The 26,713-nt window shown below is 40.8% G+C and overlaps 1 protein-coding gene across 5 annotated transcripts in view; it reads right to left on the minus strand.

The window, feature by feature from the left end:
* Positions 1-26,713, minus strand: part of ARHGAP32 (Rho GTPase activating protein 32) — a 318,668-nt gene that overhangs the window by 60,592 nt on the left and 231,363 nt on the right. For all 5 annotated transcript variants that reach the window (XM_070048333.1, XM_070048334.1, XM_070048328.1 and 2 more), the window contains one exon: positions 16,577-16,658. In XM_070048333.1, the coding sequence (XP_069904434.1) occupies positions 16,577-16,658 (82 nt within the window). The remainder of the gene's footprint in view (positions 1-16,576; positions 16,659-26,713) is intronic.

The following is a 26,713-nucleotide window of genomic DNA, read 5'->3' on the forward strand; positions in this document are numbered from 1 at the left end:
GTGATAGCACTTAGCATGCGGCCTGTCCAAAAAAAAAAAAAAAAAGGCTGGTTAAGGCCTACTTTAAGCATTGGCCAAATGACACAGAGATTAAGGAAACATTTTTGACAACTGCAGGGAAGTTGTTCATTTTTATAATTATCAATCAAGAGCTATTCTGGCTTTGGAAATGCAGGTGGAAATGTAATTAGGACCCGTAGCACTGGGATCACCTGGCAGCTTATCAGAAATGCAGAACTCCAGTCCCTTCCTAGATCTACAGAATCAGGATCTACGCTTAACAACGTCCCCCAGGTGAGCTGGGTGAATGCCTTGAGAGCCTTCACACAGGGCAAGGTAAGTTTTCACAGGCAGAAGAAAAGATTAGAGGCACGGGAAGGAGGCCCAAAGTACGCTGGGAGAAGAGTAAGGAGAAGTGCTACTGAAGCTGAATTACATAAAATGGGAGAAAAGGGTCCAGCGCTGTGGCACAGCAGGGTAAGCCACTGTCTGAAGTGCCAGCATTCCATATGGATGCTGGTTTGAGTCCCAGCTCCTCCACTTCCAATCCAGCTTCCTGCTAATGCGCCTAAGATACCAGTGAAAGATGGCCCAAGTGCTTGGGCCCCTGCATCCACATGGGAGACCTGGAAGAAACTCCTGGCTCCTGGCTTCAGCCTGGCCCAACCCTGGCCAAAACAGTCATTTGGGGAGTAAATCAGTAGATGAAAGAAATCTGTCTCTCCCTCTCTCTCTGTAACTCAAATAAATAAATTAATCTTTAAAAATAAGAAAAAATATGGAGAAAAATAGGTCACCAAGGTAAGTTGGTTCTGATTTTTGTGAAGCACTTTAAATTCTAAAGATTTTATATGTAATTCTGGTACAGGAGGAAATCGTTAACGTTTTCTGAAGACAAGGGTTACATGATAAAAGTTACAAGTTACATTCTAAAATTTGAACCTGTAAATATTAGGATGGGTTAATTCAACAGGCAATAACTGCATACACATCTTATGGAAGAGACAGAGATGAAAGAGACTTATTTGTCACTTGTGAGAAAAGCACAATTCTATGAACAAATGAAATGACTATTACATTAGATCATAAGTAGTAATGGGAAGGCATTAGGGAGGGATGGGTCAGTAAAGCTTTCAAGGAACAAACAGATTATAGTCTGAGTCTTGAAACCGGAGAACACCACCAACTGGCCAAACTGGGGAGACAGGGCATTTCAGGTGGAGGAAGAGCAGGACCAAAGGGAAGGCTGTGAAGCCACGTGGCATGTTCAGAGAGCAGAGAAGTAGATCCCAGCTGAGTACACGGGAAGCAAAGATTAAAACACAAAGGGGGGGGGGGGGTGGCAGCTGAAAAAGTCACAATAAAATAGAGTTTAGAGCCATGAAGTAAATACGTTTTTACATTAAAGAGGCTGGCACTTGGCAATTATGTTCTGATGCCCACGTAACATGTCAGAGTCCCTACTTTGAGCCCCAGCTCCACTCCCATATCCAGCTTCTGGCTAATGTGCATCTTGGGAGGTAGCAGATGATGGCTCAAGTACTTGAATCTGGATTGAGTTCCGGCTCCTGGCTTTGGTCTGGCCCAGATCTGGCTAGTGCAGGCATTTCGGGAGTGAGCCAACAGATGGGAGAGCTCTCTCAATCTCTCTCTCTCTCTCTCTCCCATCCAAATAAAAATAATTAAAAGAGGCATCAGAAAGGATGATGGTTAAAAACAAAACTCACAGCTTTCAGCAATTCAATCCCTGCTCAGTTTAACTCATCTTTTGCCCCCATTTCTGTTCCGTTCATATAAGACTTGTGGAAATTCAAATACATTTTATTGGCTCCTATTATAACAAAGGCACAAGATGTTAAATAAATACTTGTTCTGAGACAGAGAACAACAATGTTTGTCTCTGGTCAATAGTCTAAAGTGGGAAGAATTCTGGGTTTTGACTTAATGAATCACACATGAGTTAATCTAGTCATGTACCCAGGACAGTGCCTATCGCTCCCCCACTCGCGGAGGAACGACACCAGACCCTACGCTGTTCTCTTTCCCCGGCCCTTCCCGAATTTGCTCCCCGCCTCCGCGGAGGAGCGGCACCAGTGAGCTCTCCGACCTACTCTCTCAGGGGGGTGCGACCGCGCATGTTGGCTCTCTCCCCCTTTTAAGGGGTTGGGCCAGGAATCAGCCAATTAACGACACAGCTGTGTAAGATTTGTTTACTCTCTCTCAGCGCCATATGATGGGAGATCAGATGCATAGAGTTAGTCTTAATAGTCTCAGTGGTCTAGTCTAGTCTCGGTAGTCTCAATACTTATTTCGCCATGCTGCGGGAGACAGGCTCTGCTCCCCACAGTGCCCACTGTGCAGTGAGAACCACCAGTTAGTGTTAGCTGTGATTACTGTGCTGTGTCCCGCAGCACCCGATTTCTGCAAGCTCCGTTTGTGAAGCCTCAGGCAAGTCTTTGAAGCCTTCTGAGTTGGGGTAGAGAGAGTGGGAAAGAAGTACTGAGATTAAAGTCCAATTTAAACACAAGTACTCATAACTCTAAAGTGCTTTACAAATACACAGTAGGCTGTTTTCCAACTGTTTTTTGCTGATGCAGACTGAGGAAATAGCTCATTCCTTTGCAATGTATTTGGGGAGAAATTTCCTGCAGCGCTCCAGCATTTTAGGATTTCTTTGATTCTTTTACCAGTGCCTCCTTGGGCACTGATTTTAGTATGTGTTTTTTTTTTTTTTTTTTTAAATAAAGATCCCTTTATTTGAAAGGCAGAATGACAGAAAAAGAGGAAGAGACAGAAAGAAAAGGATCTTCCTTCTGCTGTTTACTTCTGAAACAGCTGCAAGGGTCACACCTAGATCAGATTAAAGCCAGGAGCAAGGAACTACATCTGGGTCTCCCACAGTAGTGGCAGGGACCCAAGAACTTGGACCACCGTCCAGTGCTTTCCTAGTCACATTAGCAGTGAACTAGATCCAAAGTAGAGCAGCTGGGACTTAAACCAACACTCTGACGTGGAATGCAGGCAACGCAAGCACCAGTTTAATCCCCTGCACCACAAATGGGGCCCTCCACACCTGATTTTAAACCAGCCTTCAGCACTCAAGTATCTGTCCAATGGGAATATACTGAATCCAACACTCCCAGTGGGGTAAGAAGCAACCAGGACTTTTTCAGGTGACACGTAAATATGTGGTCACTTCACACTGAAGTGACATGTAAGGAAACGTGGCTACAAGCGAGCAAAGTGCTGAAAAGTGAAAAAAAAAAGAAAAAGAAAACAGAAACAACCCAGGAGCAAGCAAGTGAAAAATAAAGAAAAAAACATTAATTGGGTAAAACTGCAAGCATAACAACAACAACAATAAAAAAGCAAGATACTGGAAAACTGCTTTTCTAAAGAACATTGAAAGGATATTTTTAAATTTTAAAATCAGTTACAAATTCGGGCTGATTAGTTAGCTTATAATTTATTTCTTTAATATAAAGATTTCATCAGCATTATACCTAATTACTAAATCTTCCTCCAAAATTAAATTCCTAGGTAATTTTATGCCTATAAACAATAAAAATCAGCTATCATCAAAAAAAGACCACAAAAATTTATTAAGTAAACTCTATTTATTCAAAGACAGTCATCATCCTCTCTATAGTTAATTTGTTTCAGTGATACACCGGCACACAGATTTTATCAATACATAGTATTTTAACTATCTAAACTAAATAGACCAAGTTCTGACACTCATGAATTTAAGTAAGATGGTAGACAAAAATAAATGTAAGAAAATAATAGCTGACATTCATCAGGTATCCAGCAATCTTAAATGCCTAATGTTCAAAAGAATCTTGCCTCAGTTTTTAATATAAGGAAACTGAAAATCAGAGAAGCCACATGATGTACACACAGACAGTGAAAAAGGCCACCAGGATTAAGATCCCAGGTTGGCTGAGCTGCAACCCTTCAACCAACTACTTTTTGCACAGGCGTGCAAGTTCAACACCTGCATTAGATCTACTGTCATAAAAGTGTCCATTGTACAGGATGGTTGTATTAAGAGAAGGACCCTTAGGGAACACAAAAAACTCAACGACAAACAATCCAACTTACAAATACATAAACAATCTGAATAGATATTTCTCAAAAGACAAACAAATGGCCAATAAGTACATGAAAACACACTCAACATCACTAATTATCAGAAAAACACAATTCAAAACCACAAAGACATGTCATCTCATCCCCAGTCAGAATGGCTAGAAACGAAAAAGACAAAAATTCCCATCACAAAGAAATGATACATGTTTAAGAAAATGGAAAACATTAATAATCTTAACTTGATCATTACACATCGTATATACATAAACAGTTATCACACTGTGCCCTATAAATACATATAATGTCAATTTAAAAAATAAGACTCATAGAAATTACCTACTAGGACAAGGTAGAGTTAAAGGGGGAATACAAACCATTTTTAAAAAATATTGTATAAAGTAATACATGCTCAGTAAAAGATTAAACAATGCAAAAGCAAATAAAAATATGAAATGTCTCTTAATATATAATCCCACTCCAATTTTTAAAGCATATCTACTTCTAGATCCTCGTCTCTGAACTTACAATGGGATCATATTATTCTGTGATTTGCTTTTTCTTTAACAATACATGGGAGACAAACACCCCTTGGTTAGTATAGAGGCCTCTACTTTCTTTTTGATGGTTGCAAAGTATTTTACAGTATGGTAGTATCAAATGTATTTTAAAATCTGATTTCCAACATTTGTGTATTAAAGAGTTACTTTCTCAATGAAGATAAACACATGGGCAACCAGCACATGGAAAGATCCTCAACATGGTTACATTCTGTACAATCGCTACTTATCAACAGTACTCCAGACACCTCTCTTGCTCATCCCAATCATCTACTACTCCCTTCTTTTCTCCAGAGGAGTTGCTGCCCCAACTTCAAACACAACAGAACACTATTGAACTCTAAAGGTTTTGAACTCTTTAAATGTAGGTATCTGGAGTATACAATAGGCTTTTCTCTCAGCATTTATTTTTGAGAGATTTATCCACGTTGTTTCATGTAGATGTTAATTCCTTCATTTTTCATTGTGCAGAGAAATCAACTGAATATATACACATTTATTTATCTATTCCACCATGGATACTGCCTTAATTTTTTTTTCAGTTTTTGAGAACTGCTACTATTAAAGTTGCTCCGAATGTTTCTGTACATTTCTCTTGGTCCATGCACATGAATTTCCATTTATAGCTAGGACTGCAAGGTATGTGTGTGTCAACTTCAGTCTATAATGCTGAACACTGATCATCCCAAACTACACACCCATTAGCAGGGTATGAGAATTCCCATTGATCTCCATCCCTGACAACTTTGTTACTGTTGAATTTTAACCATTCTGGTACAACACAATGGAGAGTCAAAAAGGCTTTGATTTGCATTTATCTAAAGGCATTATTAGCTGAACATCTCATCATGTACTTTTGCATTTGGCTATTTATTGTGAAGTACCTGAGTGTTCATAAACTGTAAAGAAAATATTAGTCCACTCATTCTTTTCTTAATCATCTTTCTTTTCTTAGCATTTCTGTTTTTTCTCTTAGGCTGAGACACAATTATACCTGTTTATGTGGTACAATGTGATGTTTCAATACATGGATACATTGTGTAGTGATCAAATTACAATAATTACCATACTCATCACCTCAAATATTTATAATTTTTATGATTAGAACATTAAAATTCCTTCTAGCTATTTTGAAATACACATTATTGTTATAGTCAACCTACTATCCAACAGAACTCTAGAACTTGCTCCTCTTATCTAATTGGGACACTGTACCCACTGACCAAACTCTCTCCCCCTTCTCCTATCCATGACCCTTCTTGGCCTCTGGTGACTACTATTCTACTCTCAAGTTCAATGAGATCAACTTTTTTAGATTGCACATAAAAGTGAGATCATATAATATCTGTCTTTCTGTGCCTGACTTATCTCACTTAACATGATATTCTCCAGGTTCATCCATACCGTCACAAATGACAGGATTTCATCCTTTATTTACGATTTCCATTATATTTACATACTACATAATCTTTATTGAGTGATCTGCTGAGGGACACTTAGGTTGATTCCTATCTTGGCTACTGTAGATAGTACTACAATAAACATGGGAGTGCTGACGCCTGTTTCACATATTAATCTTATTTCCTTTGAGTATATATACCCAGTACTAGGTTTTCTGGATCACAGAGTAGCTCTATCTTTAATTTTTAAGGGATGTTAAACAAGTTGATGCTAGCTATTTTGGAAACTTTTGGGAAATGCACCTATTTCCTAAAAACAAATTCATAAAACCTAGAAAAACTTTTTTTAACAGTCCCACATATATTTTTTAAATTATTTATTTATTTATTTATTTATTTATATATTTTGCATGTATCTCATAAATACAACATTAGGAACTCTACCCTCCATACCTACCCTCCCACACACTCTCCCAGCCCTCTTCCTCTTCCCTCTCCTGTTCCCCTGTTCCCTGTCCTGTTTTTCTTTTCTTTTCTTTTTTTTCTTTTCTTTTTTTTTGATAGGCAGAGTTAGACAGTGAGAGAGAGAGACAGAGAGAACAGTCTTCCTTCCTTTGGTTCACCCCCCAGATGGCTGCTATGGCCGGTGCACTGCACCAATCCAAACCCAGGAGCCAGGTGCTTCTCCTGGTCTCCCATGGGGTGCAGGGCCCAAGCACTTGGGCCATCCTCCACTGCACTCCCGGGCCACAGCATAGAGCTGGACTGGAAGAGGAGTAACTGGGACAGAATCCGATGCCCCGACCTGGACTAGAACCCCGAGTGCCGGCGCCACAGGTGGAGGATTAGCCTAATGAGCCACAGTGCCAGCCCCTTGTCCTGTTTTTCACTAAGATCTATTTTCATTTAACTTTATATACAGAGGATTAACTCTATTCTAGGTAAACAGTTCAACACTTAGTCTGAAAAAGAAAAAGAAACAAGAAACAACAACAACAACAACAACAAGCTGTTCAACAGTCCAGACAAGGGCTCTTCAAAGTTATTGCATCTTAAAGGTGATTTCGAGCCTTTTTTTTTTTCTTTCTTCCCTTCCCCTTCCCCCTCCCTCTTTTTCATTTTAGAAGCTTAATTATCTTTTAAAAAGAACTCAAGAATGATCTATCTTTTGTGAGCTCTTAGACATAACTGTAACTTACGCGACACAAGAGTATCTTCCACTTAATACACCAAAAGGAAGTGATACTTGAGAACAAGTTTTACTATTAAGTTTTGTGATACAGCTCCTTGGGGACAGAGGTCCTGCATGGGAAGTTAGTGCACAGTGACTCTTGCTGTTTATTTAACAACAGTTCCATATATATTTAAGAAATTAAATATATTCATAAAATCTCCATCAGAGGTAATTGAAGGTCTGAATAGTTTCACTGGTAAATTCCACCCAATATTTACAGAAGAAATAATAGCACAATAATTCATTCTTTTGGAAGACAGAAAAGGAACAAATCTTCTCCAACTCAACAGATTAACATAACTTGATATCAAAGCCTAATGACGTTGGCCAGCGCCACAGCTCACTAGGCTAATCCTCTGCCTGCAGCGCCGGCACCCTGGGTTCTAGTCCCGGTTGGGGCACTGGATTCTGTCCCGGCTGCCCCTCTTCCAGTCCAGCTCTCTGCTGTGGCCCAGGAGTGCAGTGGAGGATGGCCCAAGTGCTTGGGCCCTGCACCCGCAAGGGAGACCAGGAGGAAGCATCTGGCTCCTGGCTTCGGATGTGCACAGTGTGCCGGCTGTAGCAGCCATTTTGGGGGTGAACCAACAGAAGGAAGACCTTTCTCCTTTTTGTCTCCCTCTCTCAATGTCTAACTCTGCCTGTCAAAAACAAAAAACAAAAACAAAAAACACCTAATGACTACAAAAAAAAAATCACTGAATTGTAGTCCTGATTAACAGGTCAAAAAATCCTTAACTAAATACATAGCAAAACAAATTTAAAAAAAGGAAAACTCAAATATGAGTTACTGTATTTGTCTTCTTTCACTTCTGTGTGTCTGTTCCACTGCTGAGATTCATACTTTGTTTATTTTCATGACAGTCATCATCCTCTCCCAACGTAGGACTCATTTACGCACTTCCTGTAGGGCCAGCCTGGTGGTGTGAATTCCTTCAGTTCCCACTCATCATGGAAAGTCTTTGTTTTTCTTTCATTTTTTAAAAAAAGATTTATTTATTTATTTGAAAATCAGAGTTACACAGCGGAGAGGCAGAGAGAGAGAGAGGTCTTCCATCCGTTGGTTCACTCCCCAGATGGCCGCAATGGCCAGAGCTGCACTGATCTGAAGCCAGGAGCCAGGAGCTTCTTCCAGGTCTCCCACGTGGGTGCAGGGGCCCAAGGACTTGGGCCATCGTCTACTGCTTTCCCAGGCTATAGCAGAGAGCTGGATTGGAAGTGGAGCAGCTGGGACTCGAACTGGTGCCCATATGGGATACCAGCGCTTCAGGCCAGGGCATTAACACGCTGTGCCACAGCACTGGCCTCTCCATTTGTGAAGGGCAGTTTCTTTCTTTTTTTGAGTATAATATTCTTGGCTGGCACTTGTTTTTCCTTCAAGACTTAAAGACATTTCATTCCATTCTCTCCTAGCCTGTAAAGTTTAAGCTGAGAATTTGCCATTAATCTAATGAGGACTCCCTTCTATGTGACTCAACACTTTTCTCTTGCTGTTTCTAAAATTCTCCTTTTGTCTTGTATTTTCAAAGTTTAACTTTAAGATGGCTCAGAGAAGGTCTTTTTTGGTCAAGTATGTTATGGATCTTTTAGGTTTCTCAGAACTGGATATCCCTATTCTTTCTCAAGGTTCATAAAGTTTTCACCAATTACTTCACTGAATGGGTTTTCTATGCCCTTCCCTTTCTGCTGTTTTTCCAGGTATATTAGCAGGGAGCTGGACTGCAGTTGGAGCAGCCAGGAACCAGCACCCATATGGGATGCCAGCACTGCAGGTGACAGCTTCAAACATTATGCCACAACACCAGCCCCTGATCTGAGGTTTATGAGCTGCTAAATACCCCAGCCTTTCAGCTGGGATTTTTGTGGAAACTGATAAGTGATTCTCAATTCAAAATTCATATGGAAACACACAGAAAAGAATATACAAGCAATCTTCAAAAACAAATAAGTGGGAAACTTATTATAATATATCTCAGGATTTATACTCAAGGATGGACAAATACATCAATGAAACAGAATAGAGTCCAGAATCAAACCTGTGTATGTGTGGATACTTGATTTATGACAAAGATAGCATTGCAGAGCACTGTCAAAAGGACAGTCATTTCTACAAAGAGTGCCAAGTCATCTTGCTGGATATTTGAATATAAATTCTTTTAAAAAAAATCATTGTTTTTGAATTCTGTCAGCCAATTTGTTGATTTCTACCTGTTTGTGCTGTGTTGCTAGAATTATTATATTTCCTTTAGGGGTGTCGTGTTGCCTTGCTTTTTCAGGTTTCTTGAACCTCTACATTGGTTTTTATCCATCTGGTGGGTGAGTTCCATCTACCCGTTTTTAAGGCAGCATTTTTGTAGCAGAGCACCTTCTGCTTGGTGATGTATCCCAGAGCCCTGACTGGATGTGCTGCACTGCTCTGGTTCCAGGTGGGTGCTTAGATGCAGCATCTGAGCAGCTTCTTCAGCTGTAACCAACGATGGTGGCATCTGTGAGGATCTGTGACTTAGGTGTAGGGTAGTGGGTGGGAAGCAACCCTCTTAGGAGGGAAGGGTTCACTGGCAGCTCTAGATGTGGTACACCCAGCTGTGGGTGTGGGGCACCTATCAGTTTCCACAGGTTCTGTGAGAGCAACACCACTCCTATAGGATCAAGTGAGTGAAGGGCTGTGAGCCCAGTTGCAGAGTGGGGTGTCTACCAGTGTATGAAAACAGCACAGGGACCAGGCCACCACACTGTACTCAGATTAGACAGCGGTCAGTATCTAAGGGCTGCCTGGTTAGTATCACAGGGCCTCAGGGGCTGACCTGCACAGGGAGGTCTGCCCAGCTACCTCCCAGGGCTGAATCAGGTGGGTGGGGCCAAACTTTGGCTTCTCAGGGCCTCACAGAACCAAGCATCTGAGAACAGGCTGCTCAGTTGGCCTCAGCACCAGGTTCTCACACAAGGGATGACTGCTTCCCATTGTCCTTGGTGGGCCAAGCCACTGACAAGGGGTTGCTTGACTGCTTGTTAGGGCCATGGGTGGGCAGGCAAGGCCACTTGGCTGCTTCTCTGGGCAGACCTGCTCAGGCTTATTGAATGCTGATTCCTGGGACTGACAGCATGGCAGTGCGGCCTCCCAGCAGTTTCTAGGACAGCATGAGGGTGGGAGGGGCATGCTGGCAGACTCCTGAAATCAACCATGGGTAATTAGGAGCCACCTGGAATTTCCCTGGACATCAGAGGGAAGCAAAGGCTGCCAGAATGTTTTCCAGCCAAACTAGGCTCAGAGCCTTTGAGGGCCAAAGGATTGTCTAGCCAAAAAATTTTCACGTGTGTGTATCATGAATAGAGACTGCCAGTCTCTTGCTTAACCCTTCCCCAACTGATTTAATTCCCTCTTGGCGTTGGGTTGGTTTTGAGTGATGGAATGATAAATGCTGTGTGTTTATAAGGTTCTTCATAAAGTCATTAGTATCTCCTTGCTCTGCAACATCTGGACCTGCACTCACTTGCTATCTCACTTCCCAGTGGGTGGAATCTTCCTTGGCACTGTGTTGGCCATGGCTCGAGGAGGAGTCGTGGATGCAGTCTATTGGCCACCAGGCTAAGGCAGTTACAGAGGCTCAGTTTGCAGGACAGGGCCCGTGGGGCTCTGCCCAGCAGAGGTTCACCATGGCAGACCTAAGGCTGGACCTGGTGCTGAGGCCAGTTAATAAATTTCCTCTCCTTTCCTCAAGAAGACGGTGTTTCTCCCCACATTGTGCTGCTTAGAGCTGGAGGAGGGCTGACACAGGCAACCCTTTCCTTCATGCCCTCTTCACAGCGTGTAATTACTACACTAAAATCAAGCACTACAGACTCTCGTTCACCTTCCCCAGCTTTCGTAAAGGTAGACTGGCACATGAATAGCTGTGCAAATTGGTGTTTCTGTGGGAAACTGACTAGTGGAGGATCTCACTGAGCTGCCCTTACTGATTCTTTACATCCTTGGGTTATGAGACCTTTGACAGGCAGCTGTTCTACAAATAACTTTTCCACTTTGTGATTAGCCCTTTAATAAAGCTCTTAATTTTAATTGAGCTTAATCATTAAGCTTTTCAGTCATGATTAATGCTTACATCTAACCCAAGGTCACGGAGACATTCTAATGTACTATCTTCTAACAGTTTTATTCCCCTTTCATATACAGATCTGATTCTCCTGGAACAGATTTGTTGTGTATGGGGATAAGGGTCAGTTGTTTTTTTTTTTTAATGTTCAGATGTCCAGTTGACCCAGATCTTTGTTGAAATGACTGTTAATTGTCACTGCCCTGTAATGCCACCTTTGCCAAAAATCGAGTATTACATACACAAAGATTTGTTTCTTGACCCTATTCTGTTCCATTGATCTATTCATCTATCCTTGCACATGCATCTCAATAGCTATTACAGTAAGTTTCTGAGCTTTTTGTTCTTTAAAATTACCTTGCATATTTTTTGTCTGCATTTCCACATAAATTTTAGAATCAGTTATCAGTTTCCACAAAATTCACAACTGAAAGGTTGGGGCATTTGTCAGCAACTCTGCTCCCACTGGCTCTGACCTCTAATTTTCATTCCCCTAGCGGTGTGACCGCTTCTGCTCCATCAGCAGATACCCAATAAAGTGCCACGTGCTGTGTTACCTCCTGAACTCACTTCTTCTGCTTCACCTTAGCTCAGTAACTGTCTACCGCCATTAGCCCTCCAGGGCTTCTCTCTCTCTCTCTCTCTCTCTATATATATATATATATATATATTTTGTTTTTTTGAATGTATCTGTCCAACTTTTCTAACTGTTCCCAGAGGGATCTTCCCACTTCTCCTTTTCTTCCCCTCACCCCCCTCCTCTCTTTTTCTTTCTTTATGGTGAAAAAGTTAAGTAAGATGGAAAGATGGAGAACTCTAGCATGGATATCATAAAAAAGTAATGTTGAAACTAGCAATGAAAATTATATAAAGAGAGTTGAAGAACTGACTAGATGGCCTAAAAAGAAGAAGGCCCATAGCAGACGGAAGACTCCCTGAACTTGAAGATAGCTCGAAGTGTCTAAACTGAAAAGACAAAGAAAGAATAAAGAGAAATCAAAATGAAAGGTCTTGAGACTGTAACTGATGTATAAAGGATAAGACAGAGAACAGCACAAAAATAAATATTTGAAGATAATAGCTGAGAACACCTTGCATTTGAGCAAGATATCAATTAACTGATAACAAATAAACTCCAAGCATAGTAAATATAAAGGAAACATGTGCTTTCCCTCCTACTTTCCACACCGCTATCTAACAGTCTTCCACCAATCACACCCCGTGGTGAATGAACAAAATGCCCATTTCTTTTTTCGAATTTTTTTGGAATTTATTTTTTAAGAAATACAAATGTCATTAAATACAACATTAGGAATATAGTTATTTTTCCCACCATACCAGTCCTCCCATCCACACTCCTACCTCTCTCCTCCCTCTCCCCTTGCTAGTCCCATTCTCCATTAGGATTCATTTTCAATTAAATTTGTACACAGAAGACCAACTCTATATTAAGTAAATATCTCAACAGTTTTACACACACACATACACACACAACTGTTTGAGAACTAGTTTTACAGTTAACTCTCAATACAACTCATTAAGGACAGAAGTCCTGCATGTGGAGTTAAGTGCACAGTGACTCCTGTTGTTAATTTAATAATTAACACTCTGATGTATGATGTCAGTGACCACCTGAGGCTCTTGACATGAACTGCCTAGGCCATGGAAGCCTTTGGAGTCTGTCAGTATTTGGACAAGGCCAAGTACAAAGTGGAAGTTCTCTCTTCCCTTTAGAGAAAAGCACATCCTTCTTTGATGGCCATTTCTTTCCCCTGGGGTCTCACTCACAGAGATCCTTCATGTCAAACATCTTGTGCCACAGTGTCTTGGCTTTGGGACAAGCTTCCCCTGTCTTCCTCTTCTCTTCTCCAACTCTCATTGTCTTTTCCTTAAGGCTCCATGGATATTTGCTATCTTGGTCAGGACATGGTGACTCACTTATTTTTGTATACACAAATAATTGAACATATTGAGAATATAAAAAACAGTTTCAAAAGAAAAAATTTTCCTATTACCCTTGTTGTATAATGATATAGAGAACTTTAAATTTTGCTTCAAACTATAGCTGCATCTTTTAGATTTGGCATCTAACACTGACAGATGGCAATGTTAAAAATAAATAGAACACTGAAGTTGTTTATACTGTAGGCAAAGACAGTTTTAAAGTGTGAAACAAGTCCAAGTATGACAGAATTCATATCATCCTTTTTAAAATGTATCAAAAATGCACATTTCCCTATTCCAACTCTGTGATGCTACCCATAAATGATAAAATATTAGCTTTTGAAAGTATGCTTGTTTTTTATATGTCATTAGTATCTAAGAATTACTAATGCCACACAGGTCAAGGAATACAAACCTGTTTTCCAGAGTTACCAGTAAGTGATCAAACTTATCACTGAAGGAAGCATCAGTTTTCCATTCAAAACATGAGAAAAATTTGATTGATATAGTTTATTTTAATGCCAATATTAAGCTAATTTTTAAAAACTCAGCTCACAGTACATCTCTGAGTCAAAATTATCAAGGATGTTTTAATGACTAATAAAAGGCAAGTTTCCACAACAGAAGGATGGGTAAAAATAATGCACAAAAAATCACAATACATTTTTAATGCCAAATTTTAGTAACTTCAAAACAGTGACTATAAAAACAACTCAATGATTTCAGTAAAGAAATAAAAAGCCTTTGAAAGAAATCTAATACTCTTTTCATGACAACAGTCAACAAATGACAGAAACAGAAAGGCACTTCCTGAACCTGATAGAGAGCATCTATGAAACCCCCACTGCTAACATCTTAATCATGGTGAGAGACTGCGTGTTTTCCACTAGGTTCAGGAACAAGACAAGGATGCCTGCACTTGAGACTTCCATTCATTAATCTATTAGGTGTTTGCACCTGGGCAAAACTGGGTAAGGAAAAAGAGCAAAAGGTATCAACACAGGAAAGGAAGAATTAAAAGGATCTCTATTTGCAGATGACATGATCTTATATATAGAGAATCCCTAGGAATCCATTAAAATCGACTAGAACTAATAAACAGTTTAGCAGAGTTTCAGGATACAAGATCGATACACAAAAATTGTATTTCTACACTCTTGGAATGAAGAAAATGAAATGAAGAAAATAACATCTATAATAACAACAAAAAACTGATTGCTTAAAGATAAATCTAACAAAATACACACAAAAGTAATACTATGAAAACTATGAAACAAGAAAAGAAAATTAAAGAATATCTAAATAAATGGGAAAAGATCCCATGTTCAAGGATTGGAAAGCTTAATACTGTTGAGATAATGCTTCCCAAATTGAGCTACAGATTCAATATAATCCCTACCAGAACCCCAGCTGACTTTTTTGTAGAAACTGACAAACTGTTTCTAAAATTCCTAAGGAACAATAAAGGACCCACAAAAGCCAAATCAACCATTAAAAAAATTTAAAGTAGGAATAAACACACATCCTAACTACGAAACTTACTACAAAGCAAGAACCGTCAACAAGGGGTAGTACTGGCATAGGACATACAAATCAAAGGAATAGAACTGAGAGTTCAGAAAGAATCTCATGTGTCAAAGGCAAGCCAGGAGGCAGGCACTCTCCCACAAGGGTGGCAGGAGCCCAGTTCCTGAGTCATCACCTCTGCCTCCCAGAGGCTGCCTCGCTGGGAAGCTGGAGCTGGAGCCAGAGCTGGGAACTGAACCCACACATGACGCTGCAGGATGTGGGCATCTTCACTGCAAGGTCCCCCAAAGTCATGCAAACATTTAAAGTCCAAAGTCTTATGTTAATGGTCAGTAGATAACTTATTATGTTAATCGGTAGATTAAAAGTGGAGGCTTGGACCAATCATGGTATCTGGGAGCTGTGCCCTGTGTGAGGTCCTTAGGTCACTGCCCTCAGAAGGGCTGGTTGTAAAAGCTGAGTGTGCTCCCTTCCTCCCGCTCTGCTCCCGGCTCACCATGTGATCAGCCCTCTGCACATGCCCTGCTATTGCCAACCTCAACAACCATTGGACACCAGGCTAACAGGGACTGCTCAATCTGCAACCACATGAACACTAGAATCATAACAATCACTAATGAACATTTACTGAGCAAGGACCTACTAAGACGTTTTTTTGAAAAGTTTACCTAAAGAAGGATAAAACTGCCTGGAAAAACACTGAGAAGCCCAGCTGAAGTGGAACTGCAGAGAACATTGTTTTGAAGTATTTTCTCTACTAAGCAATAAAGTTAGTTTGTCTAAAGTAAACAAATTCCTATGACAACAACTACAGCAATGCTCCCCTAATGGCAATGAAGAAATAAGCTTTAAAAGGGGTTACTACTTTCACCTTTACATAAATGCTATATGCAAAGACTGTTTGATGTGTGCTTTGGGAGTAGATGTAGAAATACACTAAATAATGAAAGAATAAACGTTTTCCTTCATAACTCTTACAAACAACTCCTAAACATAGAAGATACTTTGAAGAAACAGCTCAAATAAATCCTGAGGCCCAGAAAATATTTTTCTTTTATTGGTAGGAGGCAAAGGGCATAAGAAACATAACTAGGAAATGTAAATTTCATTCCTTCCTCTTAATCTTTGCTTTTATTTTATTGTTTAAAAATTTGTATCAGATCAAAAAGTTCCAAAGTAGGTATTCAATGGACTCCTAACCAGATTAACTTACCTCCAATAAGTACAGAAATTCCAATTTTCTTTAGTTTTATCCCCTCTAAACTGCTTTACTTATTTGTAAAACATGCAATACTATGTACTATATGTACGCATGTGAAATGCTGCTTAAGACAGTTTGGATATTCACAGGCACTGATAAAATACATATTCCCTTCATCTATTAATTTCTATTTTATCATACCATCACTATGTTAGTTCTTTAGACCTATTATATTTTTAATCATTTATTCATCAATAAGCTACATTCCTACTTAGTAATTAGGAAAGCAAACAACAAAGCTTATTGTAGAGCACACAGTTTTAAAATTTTTCTAAAACCATAAATGCATGTGAACCCTCATGAAATGAACAACACAGACATAAGAATACATTTTAAAATTAAAATGATATAAAATTAACAATGCTCATTTTATGTCAATAAACGCAAGGAATAATAACAACAAGTTACCTACTTGAAGGGAAATCTTGGAGCAGTTGGTAAAGTAACCACACTAATAAAAAAAGTGTACTCACCTGGTTTTGGCACTGAGTTGGTCACTGACTGGGGAACTTTCTGGTTAATTAACTCAACACAGTGTCCAGGGAAGAGTCCCACCTAAAGAAAAACACAGAGAGAGGATTCTAAACCAGCAGACGAACCAGTATGTGAACACTGCCAGTTCAATTCCAGTAATGTACTCCACAGTCCCTCCCAAATGGTTGTCTTATTCCAAGACTCTAAATAACAGATGATGCCAATTACAAAAACAAGTAATAAAACAATCTGTTGCTATGAGTATATAGAGTCATGCGAGTATTCCGTCCAAATAGCTGTCAGCTTGTTTTAGTTTTAAATTTTCCAAACTTCTTTTAACAGCAGATAAAAGGCTGACTACAATCTATGCAATCAATAGGTAATATTTGTATCGCTTAATAATTCACTTTGCTGAAACCTCCATCAACTGTCACCAATTTACTATATTTATTGTCTTCTTTGCGATTTTTAAAAATATTTATTTATTTATTTGAAGGGCAGAGTTACATTAAGAGGGATAGAGAGAGAGAGAGAGAGGTCTTCCATCTACTGGTTCACTCCCCAAATGGCCATAATGCTCAGAGCTGCGCCGATCCAAAGTCAGTAGCCAGGAGCTTTTTCCGGGTCTCCCATGCAGGTGCAGGGAGCCAAGGACTTGGGCCATCTTCCACTGCTTTGCCAGGCCATTAGCAGGGAGCTGGATTGGAAGTAGAGCAGCTGGGACTCTACTCAGCACCCATATGGGGCGCCACAGGTGGACAGCTTTACCCACTATGCCAGGGCACCCTGCCCCCTTTATGATTTTTTAAAACCTCAACTTGAAATTTTTGTGTGAAATTTTTCTTCCTTCTCTCACAGGTTTCATTAAAAAAATAACGACTAGTATAAATTTCTGAGACAATCCATAATTCAAAATTCTGCTATTCACTGCTGTTAGAGAGCCAGGGAAAGCAAAGGGGAAGAAAACAGCCTGCCTCAGCAGTGGAGAGACTCTGGCGTTGAAGAGAACACCTCACTGACCTTGTGGCAGAACTGTGACAAGTGGTATTTAGAAACACACTGAGCCCAGATCACCGAGAGAGACTATATACGTACACAGAGCGGAAATCATACAGAGATAAACATTCTGGAAACAAAAGTAAAAAGGAAATCTTTACCAATATTTATAGATGTTTCCTGAGATAGGAATATGAATGGGCTGCCACACAGCAGATGTTAGAACTGAAACATGCAAACTCCATCACTCTGTGTAGCCCTGTGCTGACAGACTCCGGGGAAGAGCGGAGCAGTCTTCCAAGAGTATGACTCATCATGAAGTTGGGAGATGTAAAATTTCCATCTGTGTGGAACTGCTTTCATAAACTCATTTGCTGTATTCTTACTTCAAATTCTGGATCAATATGCTATGATAGTTCTTAAAACTATGAAGACATAACCAGTTATTTTGAGCTGAAAAGACATTAACAAATTACCAGCTTGGTTAGAAAGATCTGAATTTGGTATTCTTAAAAGCCAGTATGCATTTTCTTCCAAAATGTGGTTTAAGTATTTGTTTTATGGGTAAAATTCCATAAACAAATTCCACCCACCATCCAATTTCACTAAACAAATGGAAATTCTTCCAAGATTGCTGGAACCAGGTAAAAATCGACTTGAAGAATCCTTCTCATCCTCTCTTACAAAAGTTGGTGGTCACAGAGAGTATGTGGGGCACCAGCTAACATTGCAGCCTCAGGAATAAGGCATTTGAGTTCAATCCTGAGTCTGTCACTCACTAGATCAGGTGTGCAACACACCCTCGGCGTTTCACATTCTTTACCTATATCACACAGCTGCTATGAGAATTACATGGACAGCCTAAGTAAAATGTATACAGTAAGTGCTCATAAAATGTTATGTAGGCCGGCGCCGCGGCTCACTAGGCTAATCCTCCGCCTAGCGGCGCCGGCACACCGGGTTCTAGTCCCGGTCGGGGCGCCAGATTCTGTCCCGGCTGCCCCTCTTCCAGGCCAGCTCTCTGCTGTGGCCAGGGAGTGCAGTGGAGGATGGCCCAGGTGCTTGGGCCCTGCACCCCATGGGAGACCAGGAAAAGCACCTGGCTCCTCGCTCCTGCCATCGGATCAGCACGGTGCACTGGCCGCAGCGCGCCGGCCGCGGCGGCCATTGGAGGGTGAACCAACGGCAAAGGAAGACCTTTCTCTCTGTCTCTCTCTCTCACTGTTCACTCTGCCTGTCAAAAAAATAAATAAATAAAAATAAAAATAAAATGTTATGTAGTATTATCCCAGTATGTTGGCTACCAGAAAACCTAGAGGGCTCTCACCCCTTCATCACATGACATATATTGACACATAACATGTATGACATGTAACACTCAAATCTCTTCCTTCTCAAATATCATTCTTTCCATAAAATAATTCATTTCAATATACAAACATATGCAAATTGTCAGAGGAAAAAATAGGTTCTAAACTTGGCTCACCCATTTACTAGGCTCCGTATCTACAGCAAACTGCTTAATATCTCATCTAATCTCCGTTTCCTAATTTGCAATGTTAGGGGTAACACGACCTATACCACAAGAGTTTACATGAGAGCATTCAGCCTAGATTCTACTCAAATTATCTCTCATCAACTAAAAACTAGTTTTCCACCCCTTCTTTACAAAGAACAAAACCTAATGAGCTTTCAGGGAGCCACACTATATATATATTAGTTACATATTCTCTTAACTTCATCTCAATGCATTAAATTTAGGTATACATGGGAATTGTTGTTGTATAATATGTAGACATCTGTAGTAGGCTCACCTAACACCTAATTCTAATCCTTTCATTGTAACATGCAATATTATTAAATACTAGTCAAACCAAATAGCCAGTTTCCCAGACCCCTTCCCCTCAGGTGAAACCAAGGCAAATATAAACACAGCTCTGCTGCTAGCATTGTGTCTCCCTCTTTCAGCTGCAAGTTCAAGTGCCTTGACTGAATCTGTAGTAGCCATCATTTGATCTTAAATGGAAGGTCAGGAGAGTCTTAAATATTTTTGCCCAGCATCATTAAACTACTAACTCAACACCAACAATCAGGTACCCTTTTTGTTCACTTTCTTGAAGTTAAAAGAATTCTTAACAGTCAAGGGGTCTTTTACTTAAAAGAGTCAGTACAGGGAAAACATTTTGTCTAGAAGTTGGTTAAGCTGTCCACAGTGGAATACCTAGGATTGAGTCCTGGCTCAGCTCCCAATTCCAGCTTCTGGCAAATATACACCCCTATGAGATAACAGATGACAGTTCAAGCAGTTGGATCCCAGCCATGCATGTTGAAGACCTGAATTCAGTTTCTAGCTCCTGGCTTCAACATGGCCTTGCTCTAGTCATTGTGGGCATCGGAGGGGTGAACCAACAGATTGAAGTTATCTATCTATCTGTCTCTCTTCTGTGCCTCTCAAATAAATACATATTAAACCTGTGAAATGTAAACAGACTCTATATTCTTATCAGCAAGTCTGCATCATGAAAAAACCCCCATGTTCTGCTGAAGAATGTAACTGATCCTAAAAATAGTTAAAGAACACTTAAATTTTTCTGATAAATATTCAACCTAGTATTTCACCAGATTAAAACAATTGTAACAAAATGGCAATGGTAAAATTAAGAATTTTGGCAAAATAATCTATTAACTGTGTCACTCTGTTTCATTTTTTTTTTTTCTGCAGCAGTGACAACTGCTAAAACTTTTATGTTATATGGCTTGAAAGGGAGATGGGAACTAAGAACACCACAGGGGTCAAGATGAGATTCAACTCCAGGAAAAATATGGAAGAGCAAGAAGAGACCAGCTTCTAGGACATGGTAGTAGAGAAGTGGGTAGTAAGAATACAGTAATTTAATGAAAAGAACAACGTAGAGAAAAGGCTGGAGCAGGTTAGGATGGGCTTAGTGGAACAGGAGAGGAGCCATGCTTTGGTAGTTTTTCCCTCAAGCCTCTGAGATAAAGCGAGGAGAAGCCAAAAATGCTATGTGCTTGTCCATGTGGAAAAGGCCTTGCTTGAAGTACTCCGCAGTGTTCATGGGATAATTGCTCCCACCATGGCTGGTTTCAAGGTACCAACACTGACACCACTGAACACAGAATTGCAAAAAGATGCTGAGTAGCATTCTGCTAAGAAGTATTTACACCATACAGATACACTACATGGAAAGAACTTCGAGAGCACAGATAATATACAAATGTAGTAAAATAATCACAAGAAAGGTTTATTACCTTTGATTTTAATACAATTCATTTAAGTATAAATTTATATATTTCAATCTTATAATAATGGTTGTGTTTAACACTGTCCTGGAGCAGGCGTTTGGTATAGTGGTGAAAATGCCCCTTGAATATCTGCACCCCAAACCAGAGTGCCCAGGTTCAAGTCCTGCCTGGTTCCACCTCCAATTTCAGCTTCCTGCTAACGAACACAACAGGAGGCAACGGTGATGGCTCAAGTAGTCTGATCTCTACCATCCACTTGGAACACTGGTTCACAGCTCCCAGCTTTGACCTGGCAAAACTCCAGCTCTGGCAAGTTTTGGGAGTGAGCCAGATCTGTCTGTCTCTGTCTATCCCTCTCTATCTGCCTTTCAAATAACTATTTTTTTTTTAATAAAACCCCTGTCTTATGAAATTCACAAGGATTTCACAAGGGGCTCCAGCTCACACTCTTCTCTCTGTTGACACTTGCTTCTGTGCCTATCCACCTTGAGTAGCTCTTGGGAATTGATTTCCCACAGCAAGGCAAGAGCATGGCTCACCCTCTAACCCTAATAGAGTAACAAGTGACTTATAGGGAACAGATTGCAAATCTGTTTCTTCTGAGCTTCTACCCTGAGGATACTCAAAAGAAAAAGAAAATCGAGTTTAGCCTACACAAGGAGTTACTAAAAAATATTCTGGTGCAACTCAGAGGGAACATTAGAGAGGAAACTACTAAGTGTGGAACTTTGGTAACAGCAAGAATGGAATGGAACTACTGGCTAACAATGGGGTCTAATCCCAATTATAGTCTCTGTGTGCCAACCAACCAAATTCTAAAAAGGAATTTCAATAAGTATATGCTTATTAATGACTTTTTCAAACTTCCTATTCTAATACTTTACTTATTTAATTTATAGCTGGTGAAACTTTAGGTAGGTCAGTGTAACAAAACATACTTCTAGGGGCCAGTGCTGTGGCATAGCAGGTAAAGCCACAGCCTTCCATGCTGACATCCCATATGGACACCAGTTCGAGTCCCAGCTGCTCCACTTCTGATCCAGCTCTCTGCTATGGCCTGGGAAAGCAGTAGAAGGCGGCCCAAGTCCTTGGGCCCCTGCACCCACGTAGGAGACCCGTAAGAAGCTCCTGGCTCCTGGCTTCAGATTGGCGCAGCTCCAGCCGTTGCCGCCAACTGGGGAGCGAACCAGCAGATACAAGACCTCTTTCTCTCTGCCTCTCTTTCTCTCTGTGTGTAACTCTGACTTTCAAATAAATAAATATTTTTTTTTAAAAAAATAATTCTATTATACTACTGAAATTAAAATACAGTAGTTAGGGGCCAGCATTATGGTACAGAGGGTTAAGCCGCTGGCTGTGACACCAGCATCCCATATGAAGGCCAGTTCAAGCCCCAGCTTCTCTACTTCTAATCCAGCACCCTGCGAATGCACCTGAGAAAGCAGAGGATAATGGCTTGAGGACTTAGGACCCTGCTAGCAATGTGAAAGACCCATATGGAGTTTCAGCTTCCTGACTTAGGCTTAGCCCAGCCCCAGCCATTGCAGCCATCTGGGGAATCAACCAGCAGATGGAAGACCTCCCTCTCCCTCCCTCTCCTCCTTTCTCTCAAATAAATATATCTTTTTAAAATTCCATATTTAATTGTCATAAAGAAAGGGTATAAGGCTTTAGAATATGAAGAATGATTTCCCTAAATCATTTTGTAAATTATTTCCATGAAACTAAAGTTTAAGCATCACTTGAAAGGACATATCTGCTTTCATAACCTACGAGAAGACAGATAGCAAGTTATCAATTAACATCTGTTTATGAAACTAAAATAACACCAAAAAATGAAGAAAATAAGTTAAGAAAGTTCACGTTTCTGTGATCCAAAGAGAAAAAAACTACAAAATTGTGTTCTGCTCCTGGCTATACCATGTATTTACTGTCTGCAAAGCAGAACAATTTACGTAAATTCCTTCATCTTTATATTTGTATAATTTTTAAAAGATAGTTTAAAACCAGATGATCCACTATCATCTTTTCTACTACAGAAATCCAAGATTCATATAAGTGGACAAGTAGAAGCCACTACTATTCGTAAATCTCTGCTATGGTCTGTTCTTTTCCCAGAGTGCCTAGGTTTCCATCTAAGCTCTGCATTCAACAACAGAATAACAATGAGCTGGTTGTTTAACCCATTAGCCTTAGTTTCCTCATCTGTAAAATGAGATAAAAACCGTATCTTTATAAAGTTGCCTGAATTAAAGGTAAATGCATACCTAAGAACACAAAGGGAGTATCAGCAACTATTATTTGTAGTACCCCATACTCCTTCTTCTCTTGAAATTGTGTAACATTACAAATGAAAATTTACAGTATATTATTTCTCATTGTTTAACTGCAGAGAAAAATTCTGTGGTATGAAAAAGTACAGCTTTGGCTTCCTGGATATTAGATGAAAGTGACAATCTTTATGTAAATGGGCAGGTAAATTGCCTGAAATTGTAAGGGAGAAGGTTTCTAAATATCAGGCCCTTTTTTTTTTTTTTTTTTTTTTTTGACAGACAGAGTTAGACAGTGAGAGAGAGAGACAGAGAAAAAGGTCTTCCTTTTCCATTGGTTCACCTTCCAAGTGGCCGCTATGGCCGGCGTGCCGTGCTGATCCGAAGCTAGGAGCCGGGTGCTTCCTCCTGGTCTCCCATGCGGGTGCAGGGCCAAAGCACTTGGGCCATCCTTCACTGCCTTCCCGGGTCTCAGCAGAGAGCTGGAGTGGAAGAGGAGCAACCGGGACAGAACTGGCGCTCCAACCGGGTCTAGAACCCGGGGTGCTGGCGCCGCAGGTGAGCCTAGTGAGCCTAGTGAGCCGTGGCACAGGCCAATATCAGCCCTTTAAAACAAAGATGACTTTTCTGAAAGTAAGTTACGCGGAACTACATTAAACTCTTGAAATTAGGGAGGTTTTATTGTCTCAAAATCACTTCTCTAATATTTATGCACAAAAAACATTCCCAGTTAACTCTAAAAATAGTGGATCCTGTTGATCATCCTGTGAAGAGTTAAGAGAATAAGAGCTGAATAAAATCCTGTAAATCTCTAAAGGAGATTTTTTTTTCATTTGACAGGTAGGGCTACAGACAGTGAGAGAGAGAGAGAGACAGAGAAAAAGGTCTTCCTTCCATTGGTTCACCCCCCAAATGGCCGCCATGGCCAGTGTGCAGCGCCGAGCCTAAGCCAGGAGTCAGGTGCTTCCTCTAAAGGAGGTGTTATCCATTAGATTAACTATATCCTATGTGTTTTAAGGAGTATTTTCAGGAAGAGGGAGTAGGAACATTTAATAAACTATGTTTAACTGGTCCTTTACCTGTGCATAGTAATCATGAAGAACAGTAAAATGCCAACTCCTGCTCCATCCCCTGAGCTTCTAACTATATCCAGTTTTAACAAGTTTCTCAGGACACCATGTTGTAACAACCCCCAGATGAAACTCTAAGAAACAATGCATTATACAAATAACCCTCAGAGATATTAGCATGTCATATGGTGTTGTACCTTTTACCTTAGGAAAAAGGGCACTAGGAGGCCTCACCCCACATTTCCAAAAACAGTCTACAGACAGGAAGACAAATTTGACAAGTGAGACTGCTTAGTTTCAAAATGAAGACAAAAAGAGTTGTTTTTTTTCATTTGTTTGCTTTTTCTGAGGTCCCCATTATGATGAAATACCTCAGAAAACAAAAGATTCAATGATTCCTTAGGAGACAGACAAAAAATATAGACTTCAGCAGTAGCTAATATAGCTTCACACTTCCTACTCCCAGAAGTTTTAGAAAAGAAAGACCGTCACTGTATAATTTAAACACAGGGGTGAACTGGTTCTGTTCCCATGGCAGCAGTGTGGGCAGGACTAGCACAAAACATTGACTAAAACTTGGCAAAGGCTGGTCATCACCAACAACTAGCTGACTAGTAGAGTTTACCAACAGCACACACACAAAACAACACAGTCAGTTTCACATCTCCCCACACGCACTGAAATGGAACTTGGGAGCTTAAGCCCTAGGACTGATTATTTCTAGCATACTCTATTTTTTTTTGACAGGCAGAGTGGACAGTGAGAGAGAGACAGAGAGAAAGGTCTTCCTTTGCCTTTGGTTCACTCTCCAATGGCCACCGCGGCCGGCGCGCTGCGGCCGGCGCACCGCACTGATCCGATGGCAGGAGCCAGGAGCCAGGTGCTTCTCCTGGTCTCCCATGGGGTGCAGGGCCCAAGGACTTGGGCCATCCTCCACTGCACTCCCGGGCCACAGCAGAGAGCTGGCCTGGAAGAGGGGCAACCAGGACAGAATCCGGCGCCCCAACCAGGACTAGAACCCGGTGTGCCGGCGCCGCTAGGCAGAGGATTAGCCTAGTGAGCCGCGGCGCCGGCCTAGCATACTCTATTGATTATTCTTTATAGACACTAAAATATAAGAATCAATGACAGGGCCAGCGCCGCGGCTCACTAGGCTAATCCTCTGCCTGCGGCGCCGGCACACCGGATTCTAGTCCTGGTTGGGGCGCCGGATTCTGTCCCTGTTGCCCCTCTTCCAGTCCAGCTCTCTGCTGTGGCCCGGGAGTGCAGTGGAGGATGGCCCAAGTGCTTGGGCCCTGCACTCCATAGGAGACCAGGAGAAGCACCTGGCTCCTGGCTTCGGATCAGCTCGATGCGTCGGCCGCAACACGCAGGCCACAGCGGCCATTGGAGGGTGAACCAACGGCAAAGGAAGACCTTTCTCTCTGTCTCTCTCTCTCTCACTGTCCACTCTGCCTGTCCAAAAAAAAAAAAAAAAAAAGAATCAATAACAAAGGGCGGTAGAGAGAATTATTAGTAACAGAAACTGATGGAGGCAGTAGACCCTTCTAAGTGTATTCAGTAAATGCTATTCCTTGGACCAATGTCATTTATACGTTGAGACAAAAATGCAATGCCACTAAAAATCTACTAGACTGGCTAATATTTTAAAAAACTGTCAATTATCAAATGCTGACAAGGAAATGCCATAGCCTCCTGGAAGACAGTTTGATGGTTTTTTTACAAACCAAACATACTCTTGACAGTATGATTCAGGTAGCATGCTCCTTCATATTTACCCAAAGGAGCTGCAAACTCGTGTCCACACGAAAACCTGCATCCGGGCGTTCACAGAGGCTCCACGCGTGAGGCTTTATTCCAGAGGCCAAAAATCATGGAAGCAATCGAGACTTCCTTCAGAAGGTGAATGGACAAATAAACCCTGGTGCGTCCATCCTGAATATCAGATAATGACTTTTTAAAAAAGGAGCTATGGAGCTTTGAGAACACATCACAGAACCTTGAATGTATCTTACTACGTAAAAGAAGCCAATGCGAAAAGCCTACATGCTTTTGATTGCAACTACATGATGTTTTGGAAAAGGCAAAAGTATGGAGACAGTAGTAGGCTAGTGGTTGTCAGGGGCCAGGAGAGGAGAAAATGAATTGGTAAAGCATAGGTGATTTTTTTAGGGTGCTGAAAATTATTTTATTAATATGGGTACTACATGTCATGATGCATTTGACAACACCCACAGAATGCACATCACCAAAAGTAAACCCCAATCTAAATAACAGACTATAGTTAATAACAGTATATCAATACTGATTCATTCATCACAACAAAAAGGCCAAAACCGGTTTCAATGGCCGTGAGGTAGAATTTGCGGCTGTATTTCTGTCTGTGGGATTCGGCCAAGGTGTTCCTCACACTACTCTTCTAGCCACAGTGCTTGCTGTGTGCTCCAGGCAGACTCAGCAAACAGCATTTCTGCAGCCTCTATGACAAAGCAAGATGTCAGGAAGAGGGAAAATTGTCTATGTTTCGCATAGCTGT

This window comes from Oryctolagus cuniculus, chromosome 1, assembly GCF_964237555.1.
Source record: "Oryctolagus cuniculus chromosome 1, mOryCun1.1, whole genome shotgun sequence".
Lineage (NCBI taxonomy): Eukaryota > Metazoa > Chordata > Mammalia > Lagomorpha > Leporidae > Oryctolagus > Oryctolagus cuniculus.